Here is a 26,674-nt window from a genome sequence, read left to right as displayed (position 1 = left end):
GGCGTTGTGGATTCGCTCGGTAATTGAGAGTATACCTTTGTAATTCCTTTAAATCTTCTTAGTGGATTGTTCTTGTGGCTGTTGCCCGTGGTTTTTTGATCACAGTTGGAGGTGTCCAATTGTGGTTTTTTCCACGTTAAATCGTTGTGTCTCTTTGTCTTAATTGTTTGATTGGGATTGTTATATTCTGCTTAAAATTGATACATAATCACAAATCAAAATCTAGGGGATTTCTAGATTTTTCATCTTTGATAGTAGCTTTTCGTTTACGCCCCCAAAAGTGTTGACCCAGTGCTATTTAATAGGATAGTTTGACATGATAATAGGCATTGAGAAATTTAACCAAACAATTGGTGGGCATGTCCTCAAACATAGACCTGTGGTAAAGTAACTCAAAGATGCAACGTAAATAAAAATCCTTCATCTCAAAATCTGCATTATTCATGCATAATATATGATTTGAAATAAGCTCATAAACTAAAATCATATAATACATCAGCTAAATCATCGAACTAATTATAATACTTGTGTACAACTGGTACTACCTAAAGAAGAAAATTACCAATTGTATCACATTCATGCACTAAGCAATTGAAATTTGAAGATCAAAACAATAACAATCATTTTTTTTTTATCTACAGTTCTTCATAACTGTACAAACCTATTAGACATACTACAAAACAGAGGAGAAACTCACGAAATCTAAAAAAATGACACTGATTGACATGCTGCAAATGACTTTGTCATCAAGTTGAGTCAACTGACCTTTTCTTTAAGGAAGCCGGAAGCCCAAATCCTCCATCCAGTAGTCATTTTGACACATGAAATAATTTTCAACCAATCCAGACATGCATATCTTTCTGCAATCTTCAGCATTTCACAAATGAAATATAGGGAAGAAAACCAATTGATAGCAATACATGTATATTTATATGCAACCACAAGGATTTGCAAATAACTACTTAAGCTCTCTATAGAATTGAGCAGTCAAAATTACTGCATAAGAAAAAATGTCTGCAGAATTCTGCTTCAATAAGGAATGAAGATGATGTCTACTTCACCCATGAAATAACAATTTCTAAAGAGTAAGAAAATTATTGTAGCTAGAATCTAATTCCATAACAAACACAAGCATTATATATCAAAGCTAGATGTAGAAATTGATGGTAAAAAACAAAGGGGGAAGTAGACCACTTCAACCAAACCCATTTTTTGCAATCAACACCAAATTAAATTGAACAAATCATAACAATCCTAGAGCAAGATTCAGAAAGAGGGAAATAGAGAAAAGGGGACAGAGAGGAAGAGAGAGTGACCGAGGTAAACAAAGCGAGAAACAGAAAGAAAGATAGACCGCGAGTAAGAGAGAGACAGATCGAGAGTGAGAGAGTACCTGTGAGAATGCGATAGTGGCGGTGGCGAGCGGCGGTGGCGGTGGCGGTGGTGAGCGGCGTTGGTGGTCTAGACTGAGGTGAGGTGATGTAGGGTGAGGTTTGGTGGTCGAATATCTGTGTGAAAAGAAGAACCGATCGATGTATTTGTGTGACAAGAAGAAAAATTTTATAAGGCGCCAATATATTAATTTCCCTCTAAAATATTTAGCAACTAACCATTTATTGGTGACAAAATTATTTCCTCACTAAAGATGAAAATATTCGCCACGAAAATAGTGTCCTCACTAAATGATATCATAATATTTAATATTGTTGGTGACGAATATATATTCGTCATTAATAATTTTATAATTGGTGACCAATTTTTTCCTCACCAAAAGTTTCAAAATTTTGGCACCCTCTGAAAAAAATAACGGGAAAGTCTTCGGCGACAAAAAAATATAAATAATGAAGAAAAATAATTTCGTCATCTAATTTTTTTATTATCTATGTAGATTGGTGACAATTTTATTTTTGTCTCTAAAAATGGTACATTTGGAGACGAAATATTATTTTTGTCATTAAAAGGTACGTATTTCGTGACAAAATTTATTTCCGTCATGAGTTTTCATCTTTAAAGACACTTTTTGTTGTAGTGATATGTTTTTTTTCTTATTGTTGCTGTTTGTTGTTCTTACGTGTTTTTTTTCTTCTTTCACTTTATCAATATTTAGCACATTTTGCTATGTCTTTCACTCTAGTTTATCAATTTATTATTTTTTTTGGCAATATTCTAGACATTCTGATGAGTCTCCGATGATATTCTTGACATTCAGTGAACGTTCTGTACATTCCGGAAACTTTCGGTGACATTCAGAACACTTCGATGATACTCTAGCAAATTTTTGGTGACATTCGGCTACTTTGCGGTGATATTAAGCATTCCGGCAAGTCTTTGGTGACCGTCTGACCGAAGTCCAACGGTGGTGAGATGTAGCAGTGTTTTAAAAAAAAAATAAAAAAAAAAATAAAAAGAAAAAAGGATTTTTTTGGTAACAATTAGAAATATGTAGGATTCATTGGTGCAAATGTTTTGTTTTGGGACTAGATGGATTTTGAAATTTGTGTATGAGATTTATCAGTAAGTTAAATAAATAAATAAATAAAATTGTGTTTGAATCTCAAAAGAGATAGATCGATTGTTAAATGTTTTATTTTTCATTCTCTTTTAAAGTTGGGCAATTATTCTATAATTTTATAATATCATATGATATTATTTACATAATGTTTAAATCTAATCAGTTAACGAAAAATTTACGAATTAAATATGTTTAACTCATTTCACTAGTCATGAAACACTATGTGATTTTATTACTCAACTTTCTAAACTACTTCAAAGATTTTGACTTACCATATGGGGAGGAAAAACAATAATTGGCAATCCCAAACATTCTTGCTAGCTGTAAGAGGGGCTAATTTGAGCCCACTAAAATTATTTAGGCCCAATAGCCCAAGATTAGTGGGCCCGAATTTATCGCAAGTCCAAGAATCGGTGGGCCCAGATTTATCGCCATCAAACGGATTGAATCGCTCTAAGCCTCGAAAGGGTTCGGATCCACGAACCTAGAGACTTACTCAAGTCCGGACTCGAAAGGGTATTAAGAACGCCTAGAGATCCGAGGCACTCGGACTCGAAAGGGTTCGGATCCACGAACCTAGAGGTCCGAAACACTTGGCTTCGAACGGATTCAGACGCAATCCAGAAGTCGCTCCGTTAATGAGTCCCAGAACACTTGCGGGCTCGGAGCTTTCCGGGATCTACGCACCAGAACCATGGGCGTAATGGAGTTCGAACAAAGGACCCGATCCCGAGGACGGTGAGTGGAGATAAATTCACTCTTCGGTTAAACTAGCCTATACCCGGGTCGAGGTGGCACGACCCCGGGGGGTCCATGAGACTCGGCAATATTTTGCGGCAGGACGTCCTCTGGGACTACCCCTGACCCTTTGGGATGATTGGGGATCATTGGTTAGGTGTGGCTAAGAAGAAGGGTTCGCCGAGGGATTGATCTCCTCTTCGGGGTTTTCTCATCCTCGGAGAAGTCACCTCCTCGGAGAGGTCACCTCCTCGGAGAAGTCACCTCCTCGGAGAGGTCACCCCCTCGGACAAGGTGGTTAGAGAAAATATCCCCCATGTGCCTTGCACATGGGCTCCATCCTACATCATGAGGTGCCTATAAATAGCACCCACCCATAGCTTTACAAGGGATGGATTTTGGAGATTTTTTAACTCTTGGGAAAGAACTAATTTCCCTTCTCCATTATCAACCTTGAGAGTGAAAGTGGGAGATCAATGGGAGAGCCTTGCCATTATTCTATTCTCTAGCCATTTTGCCTTCTTCTTCACCCAATCTCTTATCTCCATCATCTCCTTTGTTGTTGTGTTCCTAAGTTGAGATTATTGAAGAATCTAAGCCTCTCATCATATTCTAGAGAATTCGAAGTTGTTCTTCAAGGATCTTTGAAGATCTTCATATTTTCCAACTCCTTTCTTGAACCCTCTCCTACATTTTCTCACCTTTTTTCTGATTTTTTTTAATTTTTGTTTTTTTTTTGCTTTGCTGCTTGATAAACTTTGGGCAAATATATATATATATATATATTGATTATCATATATATATATATATATATTTTTGTTTAGAGCTCGAATTACCCACATTAGCCTTGGCTTGTGCACAATCAATCGCTGCTTCCGGCTTCAGCTTATCCGACGTCGACCACGCACGTTCGCCCTCTCAACGCAACGTGTGTGGTCTTGCCCAACCTCCACATCGCTGCTTCCGGCTTCAGCTTATCCGACGTTGACCACGCACGTTCGCCCTCTCAACGCAACGTGTGTGGTCTTGCCCAAGCCTAGCCCAGTCTTGTTGATTACAGTCTGTAAAGCCTCTCTGATTTCAGCTTAAATTTCCAGTATCGGCTTCGGACTTTACCTCTCTAACTGCCCAAATTTGTAAGTATGAAATTCGGCCCCCTCTTCCGAATGTAAATATATTTAAATATATATAAATATATTTTTGTGGCAAATGAAGGATTGGTGTTGCTACTGAAAATTTTGTTAGACTTGCTCGTCTTGAAATTTGTAGAGTAAATAAATGTTGTTGCAAAATAAATCCGAGGAAATAAGTCTCTCATATTGTATATATATCTTCTTGTCGGATAATTGATTGTTGTGGCTCCGAGAATAGTGAAATCCGATGTTGAACTTTATATACTTGATGAATGAATTCCGATATCTATATTCGGTGAATGTTTCGCTTGGAAGAATAAAATTGTTGTAGCTTAAATAGATAATTATTATTTGTTGATGTTGCCCCATTCTGATAATGCCTGAATCATGATCTGAAATTGATATTGTTTGTCTCAGTTGTCGGCTTTGCTATTTCAGGCAAATGAATTCTTGATTGAAATCCACGACCTCGGGGCCCTTGGAACCCGCACTAATGAGAGCAAGGGCTGTTCCTCGGAAGTCCGAACAGAAGCAAGACTGTCCCTCGGGAGTCCGAAGGTAGCACACACCCTATTTTGGCAAGAAAGATTCCTCTGGAAGATAACCGAGTCTACCAAGCTTGCACCAACAGAAATAAAGATTGTCTCCCAGAAGTCCGAGCAGAAGCAAGGCTGTCCCTCTGAAGTTCGAGCAGAAACAAGGCTCTCCCTCAGAAGTCCGAGTAGAAATAAGGTTGTCCCTCGGAAGTCCGAGTGGATGTGCACTTCTACTTCGGCAGCTAATGGAAGCAAAGGCTATCTCTCGGGAGTTCGAGTAAGAGTCCACTCTACTTTGAAAAGAAAGATCCTCGGAACTTGTATTGATGAAATCAAGGGCTGTTCTTCAGACCCGCACTAATGAGAGCAAGAGTTGTCCCTCGGAAGGCTCTCCCTCAGAAGTCCGAGCAGAAACAAGGCTGTCTCCCGGAAGTCCGAGTGAATGCGCACTTCTACTTCGGCAGCTAATGGAAGCAAAGGCTATTCTTCAAAGCTCGCACTGGCGGAAGCAAGATCTGTTCTTCGAAAGTCTGAGGCGGAAAACACACTCTACTTTAGCAAGACAGATCCTCGAAGCTCACGCTGATGGAAACAAGATCTGTTCTTCGAAAGTCTGAGTGGGAGCACACGCTCTACTTCAGCAAGAAAGATCCTTGAGACTCGCACTGATAGAAGCGAGGGCTGCTCTTCGGAAGTCCGAGTGGGAACACACACTCTGCCTCAATAAGAAAGACCCTCAAAGCTTACATTGATGGAAGCAATAGCTGCTCTTCGGAGGTCCGAGTGGGAGTATACTTCTACTACGTCAAGAAAGGTCTCTTCAGGTTGGTAACCGAGTCTACCATTCCTTTTTCTTCTTTGAGGGGCAACAAAAAATTGAAAACTGTTTCAAGCAACATAACACAATGAAGATATACAATGTAGAGAAAATAACTTTTAATGGAGATACATAATATAGAGGAAATAAATTTCTTCATAACATAAGAAAGATAGAACTTCATGCACAATGCAGTAAATGCAAACTGTAAATGTCATAGGTAGACTTCTTTCACGGAATGTTGAAATTTGCCCCTAGAGTTGCAAGATCATTTGGAAAGCTTTCACCAGCTGCTCGGGTTGTGGCCATCATGCACCATCATAGCTAAGTCTTTGGATCTTTCTGTACAGACTGATATCCACATCCCCGCAAGACTTTTCATGGATCTGTTGTAGTCGGAAACTTGCTCGTTGTTGGCCAACACACCAGGCTAGGAATCCGGTACCTCCTCGGAAATAAAGTTCACCTTGAATAATTATGAATTGGGCAAGCTTGGCCATAGTCAATTTTCCAACTTTGCTTCTGAGTTGTTCGAGGACTTCTCCTCTCCAGTCCTCCGGAAGGCCTTTGTCTTCAGGTATTATCGAAGGCTCTATTCTCTTCTTGATAATAATTGTCGCCTCCTCCTCTGGGATATCAACTCTTGCCCCTAATGTTGAGAGGGCATCTGAAAACTTGTTGTCGGAGCGAGGCACATGCTCTATTTCGACCTTCTGAAATTTGTCAAGAAGCTTTTGGACTGCTGTTCGATATGTGGCCAAGGCAGGTTCCTTTAAGACGAATTGTCCTGAAACTTGCTTCACTATCAGCTTTGAGTCCCTCCGGATCCGAATCTGATGTGCTAAGAAGTAATGTCTGAGCTTTTGGGCGGTAAATACCCAAGCTAAGCAATGTCTCTCTATCGGAGTATATTGGACTTCTGCTCCTCGAATCTTCTGGCTGATGTAATACACCGGACGTTCTGCTCCATCTACATCTTGGACCAATAATGCCCCTATGGACTTGGGGGTTGAAGTTAAGTACAACATTAGAGGCACCCCGGGCTGCGGGGCTATCATGGTCTGAGGCGAGGTCAAGGCTGCCTTGATTCTCTCGAAGGCCTTTTGGTGCTCCTGGTTCCACTCGAACTTGGCATCTCCTTTTAATAAAGAGCCGAAAGGTGCAGAGATCTCTGCCAGTGCTGGGATAAACCTGCGAATATAAGACACCTTCCCGAGGAACTTCTTTAACTCCTTCTGAGAATGTGGGGGAGGCATTGCTTTGATAGACTTGACCTTGTCTTCATCTGTCTCGATACCATGCCTATGTACAAGAAACTCGAGGAACTTCCCGGCCGTCACCCCGAAAGCACATTTGAGAGGATTCATCCTCAATTCGAATTTCTGGCACCTCTTGAATACCTTCTCAAGGTCTCGGAGATGGTCATCTTCTTTCTTGGGTTTCACCACTAGATCATCGACATAATCTTCCACCTCATGATGGATCATGTCATGAAAGATTGCAGTCATAGCCCTTTGGTAAGTTGCACCGGCATTCTTGAGTCCGAAAGGCATGACTGTATAGAAGAAGTTTCCGAGAGGTGTTCTAAAAGCAGTCTTTTCTGCGTCCTCTTCAGCCATCTTAATCTGATTGTATCCACTGAATCCATCCATGAATGAGAACATCTGGTGTCCCGAGGTAGTATCCACGAGGGTGTCGATGTGAGGAAGAGGGAATTCATCCTTCGGGCAAGATTTGTTCATATCTCGAAAGTCTACACATACTCTGATTTGGCCATTCTTCTTCTTTACTGGCACGATGTTTGCTAACCACGTGGGGTACTGTATTGGCCGGATGAAACCAGCCTGTTGAAGTTTTTCAATCTCCTCCTTAATCTTCTCTTCGAGATCTGGATGATATTTTCGAGCAGCTTGCTTAATTGGCTTGGAGTTTGGGAACACATCAAGATAGTGGGAGACTAGGTCAGGATCTAGTCCGGGCATTTCCTTATATGACCAAGCAAACACATCTGAGTATCGGCTTATCAACTTTAACAACTGTTCCCGCTTCTCTGGGCTAAGGCTCGAACTTACGAATACCGGCCTCGGTGCATCTTGTCCATCACTCAGATCTATTTCAATAAGTTGTTCGGGCTGAGGCTTCGGCCCATCTTGCATACATTCTGGAGCCACTTCAAGCTTTATTACTATATCATTGTCAGGAGGCTCTTCTTTTGACTCGGAGTCGGTGACTGAAGAAACCGACTCCCCGCACCTTCATAAATAGTACACCATCTTGCCTCCTTCTCGAACTTTCATCACCTTCCGAGGAATAGGCGGACTTTCTGGTCTAGACATCGCCCGCTTACTTGATTCTGCCATCGACTCCTTGTCATCTTTGATATCCTCCCAACGAGGAATTTTGACCCCTCGAGGCTTAGAGGTGGTGGGAACTTCTTCGACAGCCAGTTCGGTGAAGTAGATGGCATCAGAATAATGAGCTTCATGGATCTCGAAAGGCCTTTCTGTAGCCTGAATTGTCACTGTCTTCTTTCCCCATTTAGCCTTAACACACTGATGATAACTTGATGGTACAGCCCCATATCTATGCATCCAGGTCCTCCCTAGAATGATGTGATAATTTGCCTCAGAATCGATAATATGGAACTTGGTGGCCGAGCGAATCTCTCCGATGGCTAAATCGACTGTTACGCATCCGATAGTAACTCTCCTTTCTCCACCGAAGCCAGTGATGACTATCGGCTGCTTCACAATGCGTTCTTCAGAGATTCCGGCCTTTTCTAGAGTAGCGCGAGTCATAATGTTGATAGAGGCTCCACTATCTAGAAAGGCCCTTTTGAACTCAACCCCGTTAATAAAAGCAGTCACATAAAGCGGGCGATTGTGAGAAAAAGGATACTTCCGATCAACCTCGGAGAAAGTAATTGCACTAGATTGCTCTTTTGCCTTCCTCGGGATAGATCCCTCAGTCGACATGCATTCCTCATGGTGTGCCTCGGCTATATTAATGATAGACTTGGTGATTTCTGTTCTTGCCTCCTTGGAAAGTCCAAGCTGGTCAAAGAACTGCTTGAACTTTACACAGCCTTGCAAGGTTTTGGCATAGTGATCAGGATCTTTTTTCACTCTTGGAGGCTCGTAGTTAACCATCTCCTCGGTCTTTTCAAAATAAGATGCCACATAAACATGGTGTCCTCCTCTTCCGTAGTACTCTTCTCCTCCTTCTAGATCAAAGGGATCTTCGTCATGAGTCATAAATGTTCTGCCCTCTGGATCGAGAGCACTTCCATAGTAAACTTGCTCACCCTCTGGCTCGAGGATGTCGTCCAGATAACAATCATCGTCATCGAGATTAGCGATAACTTCGATCATCGGGCCTTCATAAGCTATCATAGCAACATTCTTGCCCTTGTCTCGGTGTTGAGCATATGGTTGTTCTCGGATGTCTTGAGTCCCTTGCTTTTTGAACCTCAATTCGTCTGCCTCGACTTTATCTCTGAAGATTTTCCTGAGAGTCCAACACTTCTCTGTCGGATGTTTCAATGTACGATGGTAGACACAAAATTCAGGGCTCTCGCGGCCCTTTTTTGAAGGCATTTCTTCGACATAAGGCAATTTTAGCTCTCCGTCAGCCACCCATTCCTTAACTAGAGCTTTTACTTCCTCGATTCCACATGGATAAGAAACATTCCCCTTTTCACCATTATATTGCTTCCTCTTCTGGCCTCTATGACCTCCTCCTTGTGAATTTCGGGTATCCGGGGCAGAGGCAGCAGCAACGATAGGTCCACGAGATGACTTGAAACTAGTCTTGTAACTGGCTTTAAATCCGGACTCCTGAGCCTGAGGAATGCTAATGTTCCGAGCTGCTTCTATTAATGCCGAGAAGGTGGGTAGCTTGTGGTTAACTAGAAACATTTTGTACCTGCTCAATGCCCCTTCTAGACAAATTTGAACCAGATAACTCTCCTCAACTGCTTCATGACAATCCACGGCCTTGTCCTGAAACCTTTTGACGTAATCAAGGATGTCTTCACTTTCTTGTTGCTTCTCTTTACACAATGTAAGTGTGGTCACCTTCTCCGCCACTTGAAAGAACTTGGAGTGGAATTTGTTAACCATTTCCTCCCAACTTCGGACAGAGTTTGGGGCCAAATTAACATACCAACTATATGCTCGGTTGGTGAGGGACTTAGAGAATTCTCTCAGTCGGAGGACGTGGTTTGAACCATGAATACCTAGAGTCTCGATGAATCGCACAACATGTTCTCGGGCATTTCCTTGTTTGCCGTCGAACTTGATGAACTTCGGCACTGTATACCCCTCAGGGTATGGATAGCTTAGCATCTCAATGGGGTAAGGCGGCTTGACGTCTGGATCAGGCAAAGAGGGTAAGGTCCTCTTGCCCCGTTCGAGATCGAACATGGCCTGCACATCGGCGAGAGTGAGAAACTGTTGAGGGAGAGAGTTTGATGGTGGTATTCCCGGGACTTGGCTTATGTACCCGAAGACTGAGCTAGGGGCGTCTTGGCCATTCTGGTGCTGCGAATTCATCATTGGTGAGGACATTTGACGATACTGGCCATCAGCGCCTATAGACAAGCCAGTTGGTGATGGGATATTGAATTGAGGCCCGTAAAGTCCACCGTACGGCGCCGCTATACCGGGTTGTGCTTGCAGATTTGTTGTCGGCACCAAAGGAGGCCCGCTTGGTGCTTGGGTAACATTCACTGGTGGCGTAACAAGATTAGGTACGGGCATAGCTCCCTTTTGCGCCATCATGCTCCTTATGTTTTCCTGGACACCAGCAGTCGTTGGAGTGCCATTCATTACACCAGAAACTCCCCTAGTCACCATTGGATCTTGGCTCGGCACGCCATGGAGCCCGGGCATGGGCAAACTGCTGCCGCCTACTGTGGTTTGAGCATGTGTTACTGTGGCTGTGTTGCCATGAGCCACAGGTTGATTGGGGCCTGCTTCTCCTTGGATTTGATTTTGCGCTCCGGCGGGAATAACTCCACCACCCGTTTGATTTCCGTTTGGCGCCGGTGCAAAACTAGAACTCATCACTAACATGGTGTGAGTGAGATTCTGAAGAGTGGTAAGAATCTCTTGCTGAGTATTTTGAAGTCCTTGAATGGCTTCAAGCAAAAGTGGTTGATCTGGAGCCATGGTCCTGTCATCACCACCATTAGAGGATCCTTGTTGGTGAACTTCATCTTCTCCCGCCATCCTTGTTGGAGTTGTGTGGATTCCAGATCTCGTTGAGACCATTAACCAATCCGCCTCCCCAGTGGAGTCGCCAAAATGTAGGAGAGGGTTCAAGAAAGGAGTTGGAAAATATGAAGATCTTCAAAGATCCTTGAAGAACAACTTCGAATTCTCTAGAATATGATGAGAGGCTTAGATTCTTCAATAATCTCAACTTAGGAACACAACAACAAAGGAGATGATGGAGATAAGAGATTGGGTGAAGAAGAAGGCAAAATGGCTAGAGAATAGAATAATGGCAAGGCTCTCCCATTAATCTCCCACTTTCACTCTCAAGGTTGATAATGGAGAAGGGAAATTAGTTCTTTCCCAAGAGTTAAAAAATCTCCAAAATCCATCCCTTGTAAAGCTATGGGTGGGTGCTATTTATAGGCACCTCATGATGTAGGATGGAGCCCATGTGCAAGGCACATGGGGGATATTTTCTCTAACCACCTTGTCCGAGGGGGTGACCTCTCCGAGGAGGTGACTTCTCCGAGGAGGTGACCTCTCCGAGGAGGTGACTTCTCCGAGGATGAGAAAACCCCGAAGAGGAGATCAATCCCTCGGCGAACCCTTCTTCTTAGCCACACCTAACCAATGATCCCCAATCATCCCAAAGGGTCAGGGGTAGTCCCAGAGGACGTCCTGCCGCAAAATATTGCCGAGTCTCATGGACCCCCCGGGGTCGTGCCACCTCGACCCGGGTATAGGCTAGTTTAACCGAAGAGTGAATTTATCTCCACTCACCGTCCTCGGGATCGGGTCCTTTGTTCGAACTCCATTACGCCCATGGTTCTGGTGCGTAGATCCCGGAAAGCTCCGAGCCCGCAAGTGTTCTGGGACTCATTAACGGAGCGACTTCTGGATTGCGTCTGAATCCGTTCGAAGCCAAGTGTTTCGGACCTCTAGGTTCGTGGATCCGAACCCTTTCGAGTCCGAGTGCCTCGGATCTCTAGGCGTTCTTAATACCCTTTCGAGTCCGGACTTGAGTAAGTCTCTAGGTTCGTGGATCCGAACCCTTTCGAGGCTTAGAGCGATTCAATCCGTTTGATGGCGATAAATCTGGGCCCACCGATTCTTGGACTTGCGATAAATTCGGGCCCACTAATCTTGGGCTATTGGGCCTAAATAATTTTAGTGGGCTCAAATTAGCCCCTCTTACACTAGCCAAAAAAAAAAAAAGGTGTGCCCATTACGTTTTTGTTAAGGAGAATTACGTATAGATTTTAATAGGTGAATTTATTGTTCAATAGTTTTTATGATAATTAATGGCATATTTTATCAAAATTTATTAAAAAAAGTCATTAATTGTTAATTTTCAGCAGCAGTTTAAAAATTGTAACAAAAAATGTTATTAAATATAAGTTTTAGCGACAGTTTAAAAAAATCGTCACAAAAAAATGTCACTAATTTTTAACTTTCAACGACAGTTTCAAAAATTTGTCACAGAAAAATGATACAAATTGTAAATTTTAGTGACAATTTATAAAAATCATGACAAAAAAAGTCATTAATTGCTAATTTTTATTGACATATGTAAGAAATTGATACAAAATTATTTTATGATTTTACTAGAACTTATTTTCAATAGGATTTAATGAAAATTATGTCCAACTATTAGGATCTATTCGTTATTTATTTATTTATTTTTGTGTTATGTATGAATTATTGAAGTGAAGAGTGCTTTGACTTCTTCCTATCAGTGTAACAATTCTTGATGAATTTGTGTTAGGGGCATTAAGACAATAATGTAAACCAACAAATAAATAAATAAATTGCTTGGAGAAGGGGAAGTTAATGAGTTTGACAGGCTTGTCGTGCGGTGGAAGTGTCTTGGTGAGCACGCAGGTCAACGTCGTTTTTATTATTATGTTATATGGTTCAAAATTTTTATAAATGATAGGTTTTTTCATCTCTCAGTCTCTTTATCTTGCACAGCCAAGACGGCCCTTTTTTCTTTCTTCTTCCAATTCTCAATAAGTAACCATTGATTCATTCATTCTCTCTCTATATTACTGGGATCATAAATTTTCTGTTTTTGGGTTTATTATTAGATGAGATATGGTAATGAGATATAAAATTTAATGTGTGTTTCAGATTTATTTAAGATGAGTTTTTTAAAACAAAAATAATAATTTTTTTTTTCTAATTGTGTTATTTATTTTCGTGTTCTATTAGGAATTTTAAATAATCTACTAAATTGTCTACCAAATCTGGGTGTAGGACTCACACACATGTGGGTTTGTATGGGTTTCACACCCTGAAAGGTTTGATAAAAAAATTGATAGATTATTTAGGGTCTATAGCATTTCCCTTTATTTTCTCATTATGGACTATTTATTATTGTAAGACTTGAGTTTTTTCTTTTTGCTTATTATTATTAGTTATTTCTTGTGTTAGTAGTTAGATTATTAGACTATAGTTATTCAGTTAGATATAATTCTTATTTTGCGTGGTTATCACTACACTTAAAATAATTTAGATCACACATTAACTTTTACGCGCATATATTTGTAATTTTTGTGCATGTAGCTCATTAATGTTTATTGTATAATATTTTTCAATTTCATTGACCAATCTCAATAATAAATATTGATTGAATATTTACAGTCAATACCCAAATATTGAACTTCTTATCTTTTTATCTTATTGAAAAGCTCAATGATGAAGAACAACAACAACACAGATCCTCTTAACACTTTTTCTCAGCATTGGATGCAGATGAATATGGAGGTGTTGGAAGCTAATTTCGTGCAAATGGCATTGAAGGAAGAAACTGAAGCCCAAAACAATTGTTTGGATGATGAGAAAGAATTTGGGCCTATATCAAGTTCAAGAGATGATCATCATTTAACACAAGTAAACTTCACAAAGGATATTCATGATAGTGAGAAGCTAATTCAGAAGAAAAATGAAGCTTATTCTCAAATTGCTAAAAAATTACGAAAAAAGACGGTATGCTAACCCTGTATAGCTTTTATCATTTTTACTTTTATTTATAAGTTTAGAGAGAGTTGGTCTGTTGGATGAGTCGCTTTCTTATCGAGCAACTAGTATGATGTCTGAGTTTGAATCTTTTCATTGTGCCATACAGTTTCTCTTTATCTTTTTTCTCTCCTATTGATCATATAATTTCTCATTTCATACTAGTGCATACAACAAAAAAGGTCTATGGTGACGAAAACGCGTGACGAAAAAATATTTCGTCTCCAAATATGCATGTTTTAGTGATGAAAATAAGATTTTGTCTCCAATTGTACTATTTTTAGAGACGAAAACCAAATTTCGTCACAAAATGCTTAAAATCAAACAAAACAATAGGTGACGAAAATTTTATTCGTCTCTAAATTTTATTTTTCGTCACAAAACAATTTCCCACCCTTGGAAAATTTGGCGGAAGATTAGGTGCCATTTTGGAGACGAAATTTTTCGTCACCATTGTAAAAAATTTTAGAGAGGAAATAATTTCGTCTCCAAATGTATTATTTTTAGAGAGGAAAACCAAATTTCGTCTCCAAATGCTTAAAATCAATAAAAAATAAAACTGAACCATAGATATCTCTCTCTGTCACTCCCTCACCCATATATCTCCTTTACACCGTCCGTTCATCTTTATCGCATCGGTTAACCCGCATGTCACCAGCCGGCGCTCTCTCTCTCTCTCTCTCGCGACCTGTTTTCGCCTCACTCTCTCTCCCTTGCCTTCTTCTCGCTTTTCTGAGCTCCCTCTTCCCTCTTCTCACTTTTCCAACCTCCGAGTGGCGTCAAAATTTTAAAACTTTTGGTGAGAAAAAAATTTGTCATTAATTATAAAATTATTAGTGAGGAATATATTTTCGTCACCATTAATTTTACATTTAAAAAAGAAAACTTGATTTTAAATATTTTAAGATTATTTGGTGAGAAATATATTTCTGTTACTAATAATTTTTAATATTTTGAGACCTTTTAGCGAGGAAATTATTTTGTCACTAATTTTGGATGGAAAATTTTGACAAATTGGATTGTAATGAAAAAAAATAGACTATTAATTTTTTTTTTTTGTGTGTGTATGTGTTTATCAATTTTCCTTTTATATCTCTCTCTCTCACTACAACAAATTGCAAATTTGGTAACTAAAAAATTTCATAAAATACCTAAATTTATTTTTTAGTGAGAATACTTTCACATTACTACCCAATTATGATTTATTTTTATTTTTTTTCATATTTTTCTATGTCTTTACGTGCACCCAAAATTACAGCGCCAAATTTTTTTTGATTTAGCGCCTAAATTGAATAATATCAAAATTTCAGTCCCAAAAAAGCTTTTCATCTCCTTGCTTAGAACTTTGTGCCCTAATCTATCTATAGTTCCTTCACAATGCTGTAACAGAGAACCATCGTGAGTTCATACTCCACCGTGAGGACGGTTCATCCACCGCTGTGAGTTCATCCTCCATCGTCAGGACGGTTCGTCCTCCACACCATGAGTTCATCCTGCACCGACATCAAGCTACAGCACCACCGTGAGTTCCAGGTCAGTTTGTTGTCTCTCTCTTTTTCTCTACCCCTCTCTCTGTTCAGGTCTCTGGGTTTCTCATTCTCTACCCTCACTCTGTCTTCGGACATGTTTGCGTAAATGGAATTCATTGTTTAAGTTAAGATTAAAGTCATTCCATTCGTTACTTCTAACATCTCCAAAACTTCTCTACTTTAAAGGGTTCTATGAACAACTTGAATGATTTTAATTTGGGGAAAAAATATAGAAAATAGAATGATTAGCATGTTATGTATTCTAATTATGATATTTATATTCTACCCAATATAATCATTGAAGTGAATGAATTATTGGTGATTCTATACACAGTAAAGTCTCATGCTTCTGATTATGGGTCTACTAGGTGTTTGATAAAATGCCACAATGGCTAATTTTTTCTTCATTGTTTTGTTTATTTTTTTATTTTATTTTTGTTGAGCAGCAGGATTGGATAATTATAATTTGTACATGTCAATTGTCCGGTGGATGAATCTCAGTTTCATTCCCTATGCATTTATGCTCTTTAATTTTTTTGTTTGTTGCATCTGTTATTTTTTTTGTTCCACAGATTGTTACTCTCTCGTACAGAGCTCTAGAGGTTTTATTAGGATCAACTCATTCTTAAGTTTACTTTCCTATAAAGTCATTGTGTTAGTGTTGATATGCTTGAATTATTGTCATTTACTTTCCTTTTCCAGATTTCGTTCTATTTTTGAACTTGAAGGATCTAACGGCATTTTAAAGTCTTTAAATCTCATGCTTTGTTGATAATTGCCTTTGAAAGCATGGTCTTATTTGAAGTTCATTATCTTATGAAGCCATCTTTTGGATCCACCGATAAAATCATTGATGGGTTATTTTCCAGTACCATTGGACTCATCTCTTCATGTCCTGAGGATGTCATTTTTTTTTTAGTTCCATAAGTTGAATTGTATTAATTTCATTGACAAACTAGTTTTTCATTTCTAAGGTTATTGCTTAATTGATTCCTTTCAGATCAAGGGAAAGGATTCCATAAAGATCTTATAAAGCTGATCTCAGATGCTGTGAACATCCCTGTGATCGCTAGTAGTGGTGCAGGAGCAGTTTGAACACTTCTCGGAGGTTTTCACTAAAACAAATGCATCTGCTGCTCTTGGTGTTGGCATTTTCAATCGGAAGGAAGTACAGTAATAAATCCTAAACTGTTATTATAAATATCATCAATATTGGCGATACATCCTTATTTTCAAGACCTTGATACATTGATAGGTTTCAATATTTATATAAATTTCTCCAATTTATCTATATTCATATTTTTTAAGTTGTGATATATCCTTTTATTCGGTATTTTATTTCTTGATCCTGCTATATGTAGTACCTTTTCAGACATCGATCAGATGCTACTGTAGAACCTCATTTTGGGAATTGGTTTGGAATTATTCAGTATGCTATGGAATTGGTTTGGAATTATTCAGCCCTTTGATTGTCGTTGACATGCCGGTATGTAATTTGAGATAGTGTGGTACAAGGTTGAGATGTTTGTAAACGAAGGCATAAACGAAGTGTTGTTTTTGTGTTGTTTAGTTGACCTCAAAAGCATAGGAAACTTGTGCAGTGTACCCATATTGACTCTGCAACAATATGTTTCATTTCCATAAATTTTGGCAATTTTTTTTGTCATGTTTCTTTTTTGTTTTTGTGGGGGATGGGGGGTTTAGTTTGGACGGTGTAAAGTGATTAAGAATTGTCAGTTACTTGTGAAATGTACTCTTCATGGTTTCAGCGCTCATGACGTGTTGATTTTACCACTGACCTACTCACTGGTCCACAACTAGGAACTAAAATTATTCTGATTATGTAGGGAGATTCAACAGTTCACTTCTTGATCAGCAAGTGAATCATGCAAGTATATAAACTTTTTATTTTTTTGTCCTTCTAGCGTAGGGGTGGACACTCCCAATCCAATTACCTGAAAACTCTAGCTATGGATGGACGAACCATGATCACATTGAAACCTATTGCTCTAAGGTGGCTTGGGTGACAAATGTCCGGGTATGGACTAGAGATTTTAGTTTGAACTCTCAAATTGTGCTATGTCCGCTATACTTTAGAAGTTTAAATTTTGTTCACTTACAAACTCAATATTGAGTTTGATCTCCAGTCCATACTTGGAATGGACAGAAGCCTAACTCAAAATTATTTTATCATTAAAATTTGTGATTGAAAGAGTTGTTGAATAAATTTGTGTTCCTCCATGATGCACACATGGTAATTGTTACAACAATAAATGAGCTGAGTTAAATTTGAATCAAATAGTGGAATTTCAAATTTGGTTTAAAATCTTATCAAATTTACTCGAGTCAAGCTGACTCAAGTTATGAGATTTTGAATTCAATCGAACTGATTACAAGTTGAACTTAATAATTGTAGTCGAGACAAACTGTGAGTCTAAGGAGTTTGAGAGAAACTTCATTGAAATCACCTCTGTCTCTGTAATTGATCGGCAGGGGACACAAATAGTAATAATGGATATTGCGGAGATCGACTGAGATTTAGCGAGCAGGGTAGGTTTTTGATGTGACTGATAAGAGTTGAATGGTTGGTTTGACCACTGTTGCGTCTTTGCTTTGAAGTAGTATAACCACTGCCTCTCTCCCTCGCACATTTATTACATTCCTCCTAGTTCCAATTGTCATTTTCACAAACTCAGTTCTGCTCTGCTTAATATACATATACAATCTGTACTCCACCGAGTTAATATTAACATACTTGAACGGAACATTTTTTGAGTAAAATTCTAAATAAATTTTTTAAAGTCTTTAAATCTCATGCTTTGTTGATAATTGCCTTTAAAGAAATGCTGCAAATCTCTAAAGATGGAGATCATGCTATAGCAGTCCTTGGGCTGAAGTCTTTATTGGCTGTTTTCAAAGACATTATACCTGGGTAAAACATTTTAGTTTCCTTCCATAGTGCTCTGTGTGTAGTGTTCTATGAACTTATTATTATTTTTTTTATTTTTTTTTAAATTTTTTTTTTCTGTTTTCATTACCATTCAAGTCTTTTGCTATTTTTGAATGTGTGTTACAGCTATTGAATTAGGCTGCCCACTGAGAAGGAGCAGGAAATGGTTGTTTCAAAGGTTGTTAAGAAAATGCGGTACTATGAATCCACCCTCCTATCTACATACAAGGTTCGGCTTGGCACTTTGTGAATGGCTAATGGAAATGGAGTGTTGATGTTAATTTAAGCTTTGAACTCTAGCTATGGTATTTGCTTCCTTGTTTTGAAGTTTTTTTCCATATGTACATGTGCAGGGATACTTGCAGAGGTTGATAGCCTTAGAACAGCAGGCCTCATTTCAGCGTGTGGCTATTCGTTGTATCTGTACTTCGCTAGATTCAGTTCCCCACTTCAACTATCGTGAGAGCTTGTTAGCTGCTGTTATTAAGAACATAAGTTCTGCGGATGATGTTGTAAGGTTTTGATATATCTTTATTCTTTATTTTCCATTTTCATAAATTTTCAGGCAGTAATTGAGGAAACATGCTGTGTAGCATTTTTTTAAACATCTTTTAGTGCGTTAGCACCTTTACTAGCCTTCGATTTAAGCTGGGGTGTATGAGAGTTATGACACTGGTTTGAATACCGATCATGTATGTTTTCAGTAGGACCATCTTCCAACTATTGAAATTATGGTCCTCAAATTTGATATTTCGATCATTCATGATGGCGGTGAAATTGGCCTTTTTTCTTTTTTTTCCCCCCCTTCATATGGTGTATCCTATGAGGTGGGGTGAGTGGGAATAAATGGGGTATGAATGTGATATAGGACCAAAATTTGTCCTTTTTCTCAGCTAAATAAGAGGATTCCACTTCAAAGGCGTGATAGTGGATGGTAAGATCCCAATCAAACATCTCAACTTCTGGAACCAAAATGTTCATGAACATTTTCAACTTCTGCCACTTCCACCTCCACCTTTACACTGTGTGTGCTTCTATCATTATTATCAATGGTTTACTTCCATCACCTCCCCTTATTCCACGGTACTTTATTACCCGTGTCCACATGATTTTCCTCACCAACTTACAGTATCTATCTACCATAACGCTAGTTGAAACCACATTACAGCTTCCAAAGCATGCATTGATATTTCCAGTGTAGCCATAACCCCATAATTGCTTGTGAGGATTTAATGCCTTTGCGGTTCTTCCAACAAAATTACCTCGCTTCAACTACACCTGCAGCTGACTTGGTATTATTTTTTTCTCACCTGCTGCAAAATATGTCTTGTGATTTCTACTTTCCTTTTTATTTTTTTTTTATTTTAATTATATAAAAAGTAAAGGTTATTGTTCATTGTTGTCCCTTCCCCATTGTATTATAACATAGTGAAAAAAATTGTCTGATTCTTTCACATCAACACCTGTATAGGATTCCCATGAGTATTTAAAGTGTCATCACCCCTTCAAAAGTTAGGCCCTTTTGAAGGTGGTGCTTGTATTGTGCCTTAGTGCTGTTGGATCTAACGTTTCAACTTTCCCTCTTCGCCCTTATATTATAATTTAATGAAAAAGTAAAAAAATGATGCACTTATTCTCAGCATGAAATCTTTTGCCACATAAGATTGCATGGTTTTTGGTGACAGGAAACTCTGTTGTGCCACTGTAAAGTCTCTTTTTATAAATGAGGGAAAGCATGGTGGTGAGGCTATTGTGGAGGCAGTTCAATTGATTGCAGAGCATGTGAAAGTGTATGATTGCCAATTGCATCCTGATTCCATTGAGGTATCTAATTTCCCAGTTGGTTGCTTGTGTATTGGTGTTCCTATCACTCTATCCATAATTTTGATTATAAACTTGGTTTTGCATCATTTAGGTTCGACATGAACTATTAAAAGTTGAATTGAGTATAAATCATAAAGGTTAATCTAGTTTATTTCTGAACATTGTTGCATGCTACTTTGTTTTTTTTTTTTTTTTTGAGAAGACTTGAGATGATATGAGCCCCTTTATGTTTTGTTCCAATCTTATGTTTATCATCATCTCTTTTCATTGTCTTGAAGGACTTTGTGTCCTTCAGGTATTTTGTTTTATTTTTCTTGTTGCCTATTTGTTGTGTGTGCATGTGCTTGCCTCTGTATGAAGTTTGTGTCTTTGCATCTATTTTTGTGTCTCTCTTTGCACCAGCCTGTTCTGCAATGGTTGTACATAGAAAGCCCTCACATGTGACTGTAGATAAAAACACCCTATATGCCTACGCCTGCAGAATGAGAAGTGTGTGGGTATTTTTTTTTTTTTTTGGTTCATTATTGGAATGGATTTTTGTATTGTCAATATCAACCTGCTTGAGTACAGCACTAAAAGAATGGTGCTATGTCCAAATACAGAAATGGGACATTACACTGTCATTGCCATTCATTGTTTTATGTCATGTATTCATAAAAAGTATACATACTTCCGTCGGACACTGTCTATGGTAAGCCGATTGATTTCTTTTTTTTTTTGTTCACGCTCAACTTTACAGAATCAGATGTCTTGTTCAAGGGAATATTTGTTCTTTGTACTTCACTTTTTTTCCCGATTGTGTTTTTGTGGTGCTGTGCATTGTTTGGCTTTTTGAGGTTGGGGATAGTGTCTTACATATTAGAGAAAATGTTAAATATGAGCACAAGACGTAGATGAGTGGTGTATGTTCTTGAAAAGCTGAACATTTTCAAAGAAGGATAGTGATGGACATATTCTTTAATTAATCATTCTTAAGTTTTATCATCTCGTGGTTTCCACAACAAAGAAGGATAGTGATGGACATATTCTGTTTACAAAGCTAGATCATATTTTGGTCAATGAGGCTCGGCTTAGCATCTTGACCGAGTCACAGACATTTTTTGCTCCTCCTGGTATTTCAGATCACAGTCCTGGAATTGTTATGGTTAGGCCTGAAGCAAAACATGATCATATGCCTTTCAATTTTTTTTTATTTTTAGTCCTATGTACCAACTTGTATCTAAGCTCAAATCTCTTAAAGCAGTTCTTAAATCTTTTAAAAAGACTCACTATAGTAATACCTCAGTTAGAGTTGCTGAAGCAAAGTTCAGTTAGAAAAGCTCCAAATTGATGTTCAATCAATCCTGATCATGTTGCTGCTATTGCTTCTGAACTCTAGGCATTTGCTTTATTGTCATAATTTATTATCTTTTTGGCGTGCTCCTCTTAGTCTTAACTCTAGCTATCACCATTTTATTGTTATCCATTTTTAAATGTTTGAATTGACCTAATGCGTTGTTATTCGTCGATTTTCTAGGTTATTGATAAAGTTCAACAGGAGACAAAGAGCCGTGCAGGTATGTACTGCACTTATCTTTTTATTCAGCATGTCCTCTCTCTTAGCTTATGAAACAAATGTTTTTCTCGTAAACTCTGCTTAGCTTTATTTGTGAGTTCAATTAGTGATGTGAGTATCAATTTAAATGCTTGAAAGAGATCAATTGGTAGCACGGGACTTCCGGTTTGAAAACTAAGTTGAAAAAGGCACTCTTTTCACACTTAAGCTTGAAAATAGGCCATTGGGGGCTAAAATAATGTAATAGTCATTAGGAGGACTGAGGAACATCTCAAACACCTCGGGAGAGACGAATGTAAGTTGCGGAAACTTACAGAACTACCACGAGACTTCCGGTTTGAAAACTAACTCAAAAAATGTAGTTTTCTCACACTTAAGATTGAAAATAGGCCATCGGGGGCCAAAATCGTGTAACAGTCACGAGAAGGCGTGGGGAACACTTCCAACACCTCCGGAGGGACCAATGTAATTTGTGAAAATTTATGGAAGTAGCATGGGACTCCTGGTTTGAAAACTAAGTTAAAAAATGTACTTTTCTAACACTTAAGCTTGAAAATAGGCATTCGGAGGGCAAAATCGTGCAACAGCCACGAGACGGCCCGGGAAACACCTTGGGATGGACTAATGTGAGTTGTGAAAACTTACGGAACTAGCACGAGACTCTCGGTTTGAAAACTAAGTCTAAAAATGCACTTTTTCATACTTAAGCTTCAAAAATAGGCCTTCGGGGGCCAAAATTGTGCAACAGCCACGAGACAGCCCGGGAAACATCTCAAACACCTCGGGATGGACAAATGTGAGTTGTGAAAACTTACGAAACTAGCACGTGACTTTCGGTTTGAAAACTAAGTCCAAAAATGCACTTTTTTACACTTAAGCTTGAAAATAGGCCTTCGGGGGCCAAAATCGTGCAATAGCCACGAGATGGCTCGGGAAACACCTCAAACACTTCGGTACGGACCAATGTGAGTTGTGGAAACTTACAGAACTAGCACAGGACTTCCGGTTTGAAATTAAGACCAAAAATGCATTTTTTCACACTTAAACTTGAAAATAGGCATTCGGGAGCCAAAATCGTGCAACAGCCACGAGACGGCCTGAGAAACACCTCAGAAGGACCAATGTGAGTTGTGGAAACTTACGGAACTAGCACGGGACTCCCGGTTTGAAAACTAAGTCTAAAAATGCATTTTTCCACACTTAAGCTTGAAAATAGGCTTTCGGAGGTCAAAATCGTGCAACAGCCACGAGACGACCCGGGAAACACCTCAAACACCTCGGGACGGACCAATGTGAGTTGTGGAAACTTACGGAATTAGCACGGGACTCCCGGTTTGAAAACTAAGTCCAAAAATGCACTTTGTCACACTTAAGCTTGAAAATAGGCCTTCGGGGGTCAAAATCGTGCAACAGCCACGAGACGGCCCGGGAAACACCTTAAATATCTCGGGATGGACCAATGTGAGTTGTGAAAACTTACAGAACTAGCACGGGGCTTCCGGTTTGAAAACTAAGTCCAAAAATGTATGTTAAATTGTATATGTTATGGATAAGATAATAATTGTCTAACTAACATTTTTTTTTTTTTTTTGTGTTTCATTTTTTTGCAGATTCGAGATTTGATATGGACGTGTTTGGTAATTTGGAGGGCCGATGGTAGAATGTGGACGTGTTTAATCCGCCCTTGATATTTTATTTTTGTTAATATTAGTAGACATGTTTTTTGTTAGATATTAGGAGATGTGTTTGGTAATCTGCATACGGTTGATATTATATTTTTGTGGATATTAGTAGACGTTTTTTGCGGATATTAGGAGACATGTTTATAATCCGCATGCAGTTCATATTATATTTTTGTGGATAGTGCTAAAATTCGATTGTGATGTTTATGAAAATAAATAGATTTTTGTATTGATTTGTAATAGATATTCTATTGAACAGGTTATTGAAATGCGTAGGGAATTGTTACTGAAAAGAAAAAATTTCGGAAGAAAACAGTGTCTCCATTTTCAAAATTTTTAATTTTTATTAATGACGAAATAAAAAATGTCGTTATTAGTTTTCAAAAAACATGACGAATAATTTTGTCACTAATGATATAGTACGGAACAAATAATTTCGTCACATTTGCTAAATATTTCGTCGCTAAATTGAAATATTTGGTGACAAAATGTTTTTTGTCATTGAATAATTTTTTTTTGCTCATTTTAATGACGAATTTTTTTGTCACCTTAATTCATATCATTAGTGAGGAAAACTTTCGTCACTAAAATATATTTGGTGACGAAATATTTTGTCGCAAAAAACAAATAAAATAAAATATTATTTAGTTTTGGTGATGAAATTGGTGTTTTAGAGGATGAAAAATTCAACATTTGGAGACGAAACATTTCGTCGCCAAAAATGAAAAATAGGTGACGAAACTGTTTTTCGTCACCAGGTACTTTTTGTGACGACGTATAGGCCACGAATGTGGTGACAAATTTTTTTCGTCACAGATGACTTTAGTGACAAAATTTTGATATTTGGAGACAAAATCAGTCTGTTACTAAAGACATTTTTTGTTGTAGTGATATATGATGAAATTATGTAGTTATGATTATATAATCAATATGTTGTGGGATAATATGAATTTGATCATCCTAAGTGGACAACCACTTTTAAAATTCATTATAGGCTTTACAAAACAATCATATCATTATCTTTTGAGAATGAGATTTTCCAAGCTATATGTAGCTGTCATGGACGTAAGGCTCTTGCCTCAGATGGTTTTAACTTCAACTTTATCAACCAAAAAAAAAAAAAAAAATGGAATTTGATTAAGGATGATGACCTAAAACATAATTAATTAATTGTCAAAATGGTTTATAACCTTTTATCTTTTTTGAATTACCAAATAGGCGGATTGGAACCTTGTAATTTTAGAATTACGACATCTATATAGGAACTCTTTCAAATATCCTATATCATCGAGAAGGAATGGAACGGAGACTTTGCAGCAATGCTTGAAGGAATTTCGGCCTTCAAATAACCCTAACCCTAGCCGAGGGAGAGACTCTCAGAGAGTTATAATTGATAAAAACTCAATACTTGGATACCATGTTATTTCAAAGTTCGAGCACCTACCACTACATTATTCAAATAGTTTTTGGGCATGGAAGAACCAAGTCAAGAATTTGCAAAATTGTCTCTCAGAGCTTCATCATTCGAAGAACCCCATCCGAGTAAGGAGAGCTATTGGAACATACTCTCAAGAGGAACAACTCAATTGCTTTGTAAGTTATTTAAGGCCAAGTATTCCATTATTTTAAAAATGAAACTTATGTGTACGTCTTAATAGGTGGATTTATTGTCTAATAGTTCTTATGATAGTTAATGCCATTTTTCATAAAATACTATTAAAAAAATGTCACTAATTGTTAATTTTCAGCGACAGATGTCACAAAAAATGTCACTAATTATAAGTTTTAGAGACAGTTTTTAAAAAATTGTCACAAAAAGTCACCAATTTTTAACTTTTAACAACAATTCAAAAAATTCGTCACAAAAAAGTCATTAATTGTAAGTTTTAAAGACAATTTATGAAAATCGTGACAAAAAAAAGTCACTAATCGTCAATTTTAGCAACATATGCAAAAAATCGTAACAAAAAATTATTTTTTGCGACGATTTTATAAAGACTTATGTTCAATAGGACTTGATGGGAATTAAGACCTCTTTTGGGATGCTAATTAAAAGCCAGCTTCCAGCTTTTAACTCATTTGAAGTCACATCACCTCTCACATAGCTTACCAACAAAAAGAGCCAAAAAGTCAACTTTTAACCAATTTCTCAAAACACCCTTAACTATTAGAACCTACTGATAGTTTACCTTTTTTTAAAAAGATAAATTACAAAAACACCCTTAAAATTTACTTAAAATAGAGATTGCTTCTTGTAGTTCTACAAATTACATTACACTTCTTCTAGTTTTTAATCACATAATAAATAACTTATTTTATTAATAAATCATGAAGTCAATTAAAAATAAATAATCCCTTTTTTTAATGATATTAAAAATATATTTGACTTAATAATTCAAGTAATATTATTTTTATAAAATAGAGTAGTTATAAATTTTATTTTATTTATTAATTTTATTAAATAAAAAATTTTGATAAAGGGAGTATTGTAAGGAGTGGACATGAGCCCGATAACTAGCTGAGCCCGCTCAAGCTTGCTCATAAGTTATAACATTTGGGATTATGGGTTAGGCGCTAAGGTTGGGTTGGACACTCTTTTAGGCTCAATTATAATGTGGACCGGAATTGAGAAGAGTGCTTCAACCACAGCAAATCACATCTTTAAATTATAGGGAGACTTACGTGTCGATCTTATTTATTGTTTAATAAGTCCTATAATAATTAATAATATTTTTCATTAAACAAAATTAAAAAAAGTCACTAATTGTTAATTTTCAGTGACAGTTTGAAAATTTTATCACAAAAAATGTCACTAATTATAAATTTTTGTGACAATTTAAAAAAACCATCACAAAAAAGTCAATAATTTTCAACTTTCAGCAACAGTTTGAAAAATCCGTCACAAAAAAAAAAAAAAAAAAAAAATCACTAATTGTAAGTTTAGTGACAATTTATATATATAAAAAAATCACTAATTATCAATTTTTAAAGACACACAAAAAAATTGTCACAAAAAATTATTTTTAATGACGATTTTATTTGAAATTATTTTTAATAGGACTTGATGAGAATTAAGTCTAACTATTAGGACCTATTGATAGTTTATCCTAAATTTTATATTATGCAATATATTTTTATAAGTATGTATATTTATATGTATG

General features: G+C 37.6%; 2 protein-coding genes and 1 long non-coding RNA gene across 4 annotated transcripts in view; 2 read left to right on the top strand and 1 right to left on the bottom strand.

Annotated features, from left to right (window-relative positions):
- The window catches only part of LOC114296986 (uncharacterized), a 115,655-nt gene that overhangs the window by 77,272 nt on the left and 11,709 nt on the right, over positions 1–26,674 (top strand). Inside the window, exons 2-3 of the mRNA XM_082883719.1 lie at positions 13,698–13,943; positions 24,732–25,106. Of these exons, the coding sequence (XP_082739845.1) occupies positions 13,704–13,943; positions 24,732–25,106 (615 nt within the window). The 5' untranslated portion in view covers positions 13,698–13,703. The remainder of the gene's footprint in view (positions 1–13,697; positions 13,944–24,731; positions 25,107–26,674) is intronic.
- Positions 242–1,526, bottom strand: LOC145797185 (uncharacterized). The gene is made up of 3 exons (XR_014338396.1): positions 1,394–1,526; positions 766–867; positions 242–294 (listed from the first exon to the last, which is right to left on the bottom strand). It is a non-coding gene; the product is annotated as an uncharacterized LOC145797185 (long non-coding RNA).
- LOC145796703 (nucleolar complex-associated protein 3-like) lies at positions 18,399–23,742 on the top strand. Of its 2 annotated transcripts, XM_082881868.1 has the most exons (7): positions 18,399–18,434; positions 18,579–18,681; positions 18,806–18,964; positions 19,346–19,386; positions 20,138–20,276; positions 21,793–21,832; positions 23,442–23,742. In XM_082881868.1, exons 2-7 carry the CDS (start codon positions 18,616–18,618, stop codon positions 23,489–23,491), a joined length of 495 nt encoding a protein of 164 aa, XP_082737994.1. In that variant the 5' UTR covers positions 18,399–18,434; positions 18,579–18,615; the 3' UTR covers positions 23,492–23,742. The 2 variants fall into 2 exon arrangements, with proteins under 2 accessions (XP_082737994.1, XP_082737995.1); XM_082881869.1 differs by lacking the exon at positions 19,346–19,386 and having other exon boundaries at positions 18,806–18,969.

The sequence above is a fragment of the Camellia sinensis genome, chromosome 8 (assembly GCF_055761805.1).
Source record: "Camellia sinensis isolate YWXY chromosome 8, ASM5576180v1, whole genome shotgun sequence".
NCBI classification, from domain to species: domain Eukaryota; kingdom Viridiplantae; phylum Streptophyta; class Magnoliopsida; order Ericales; family Theaceae; genus Camellia; species Camellia sinensis.
The sequence above is the reverse complement of the archived record's forward strand: the minus strand, read 5'-3'. Positions and strand labels throughout refer to the sequence as shown.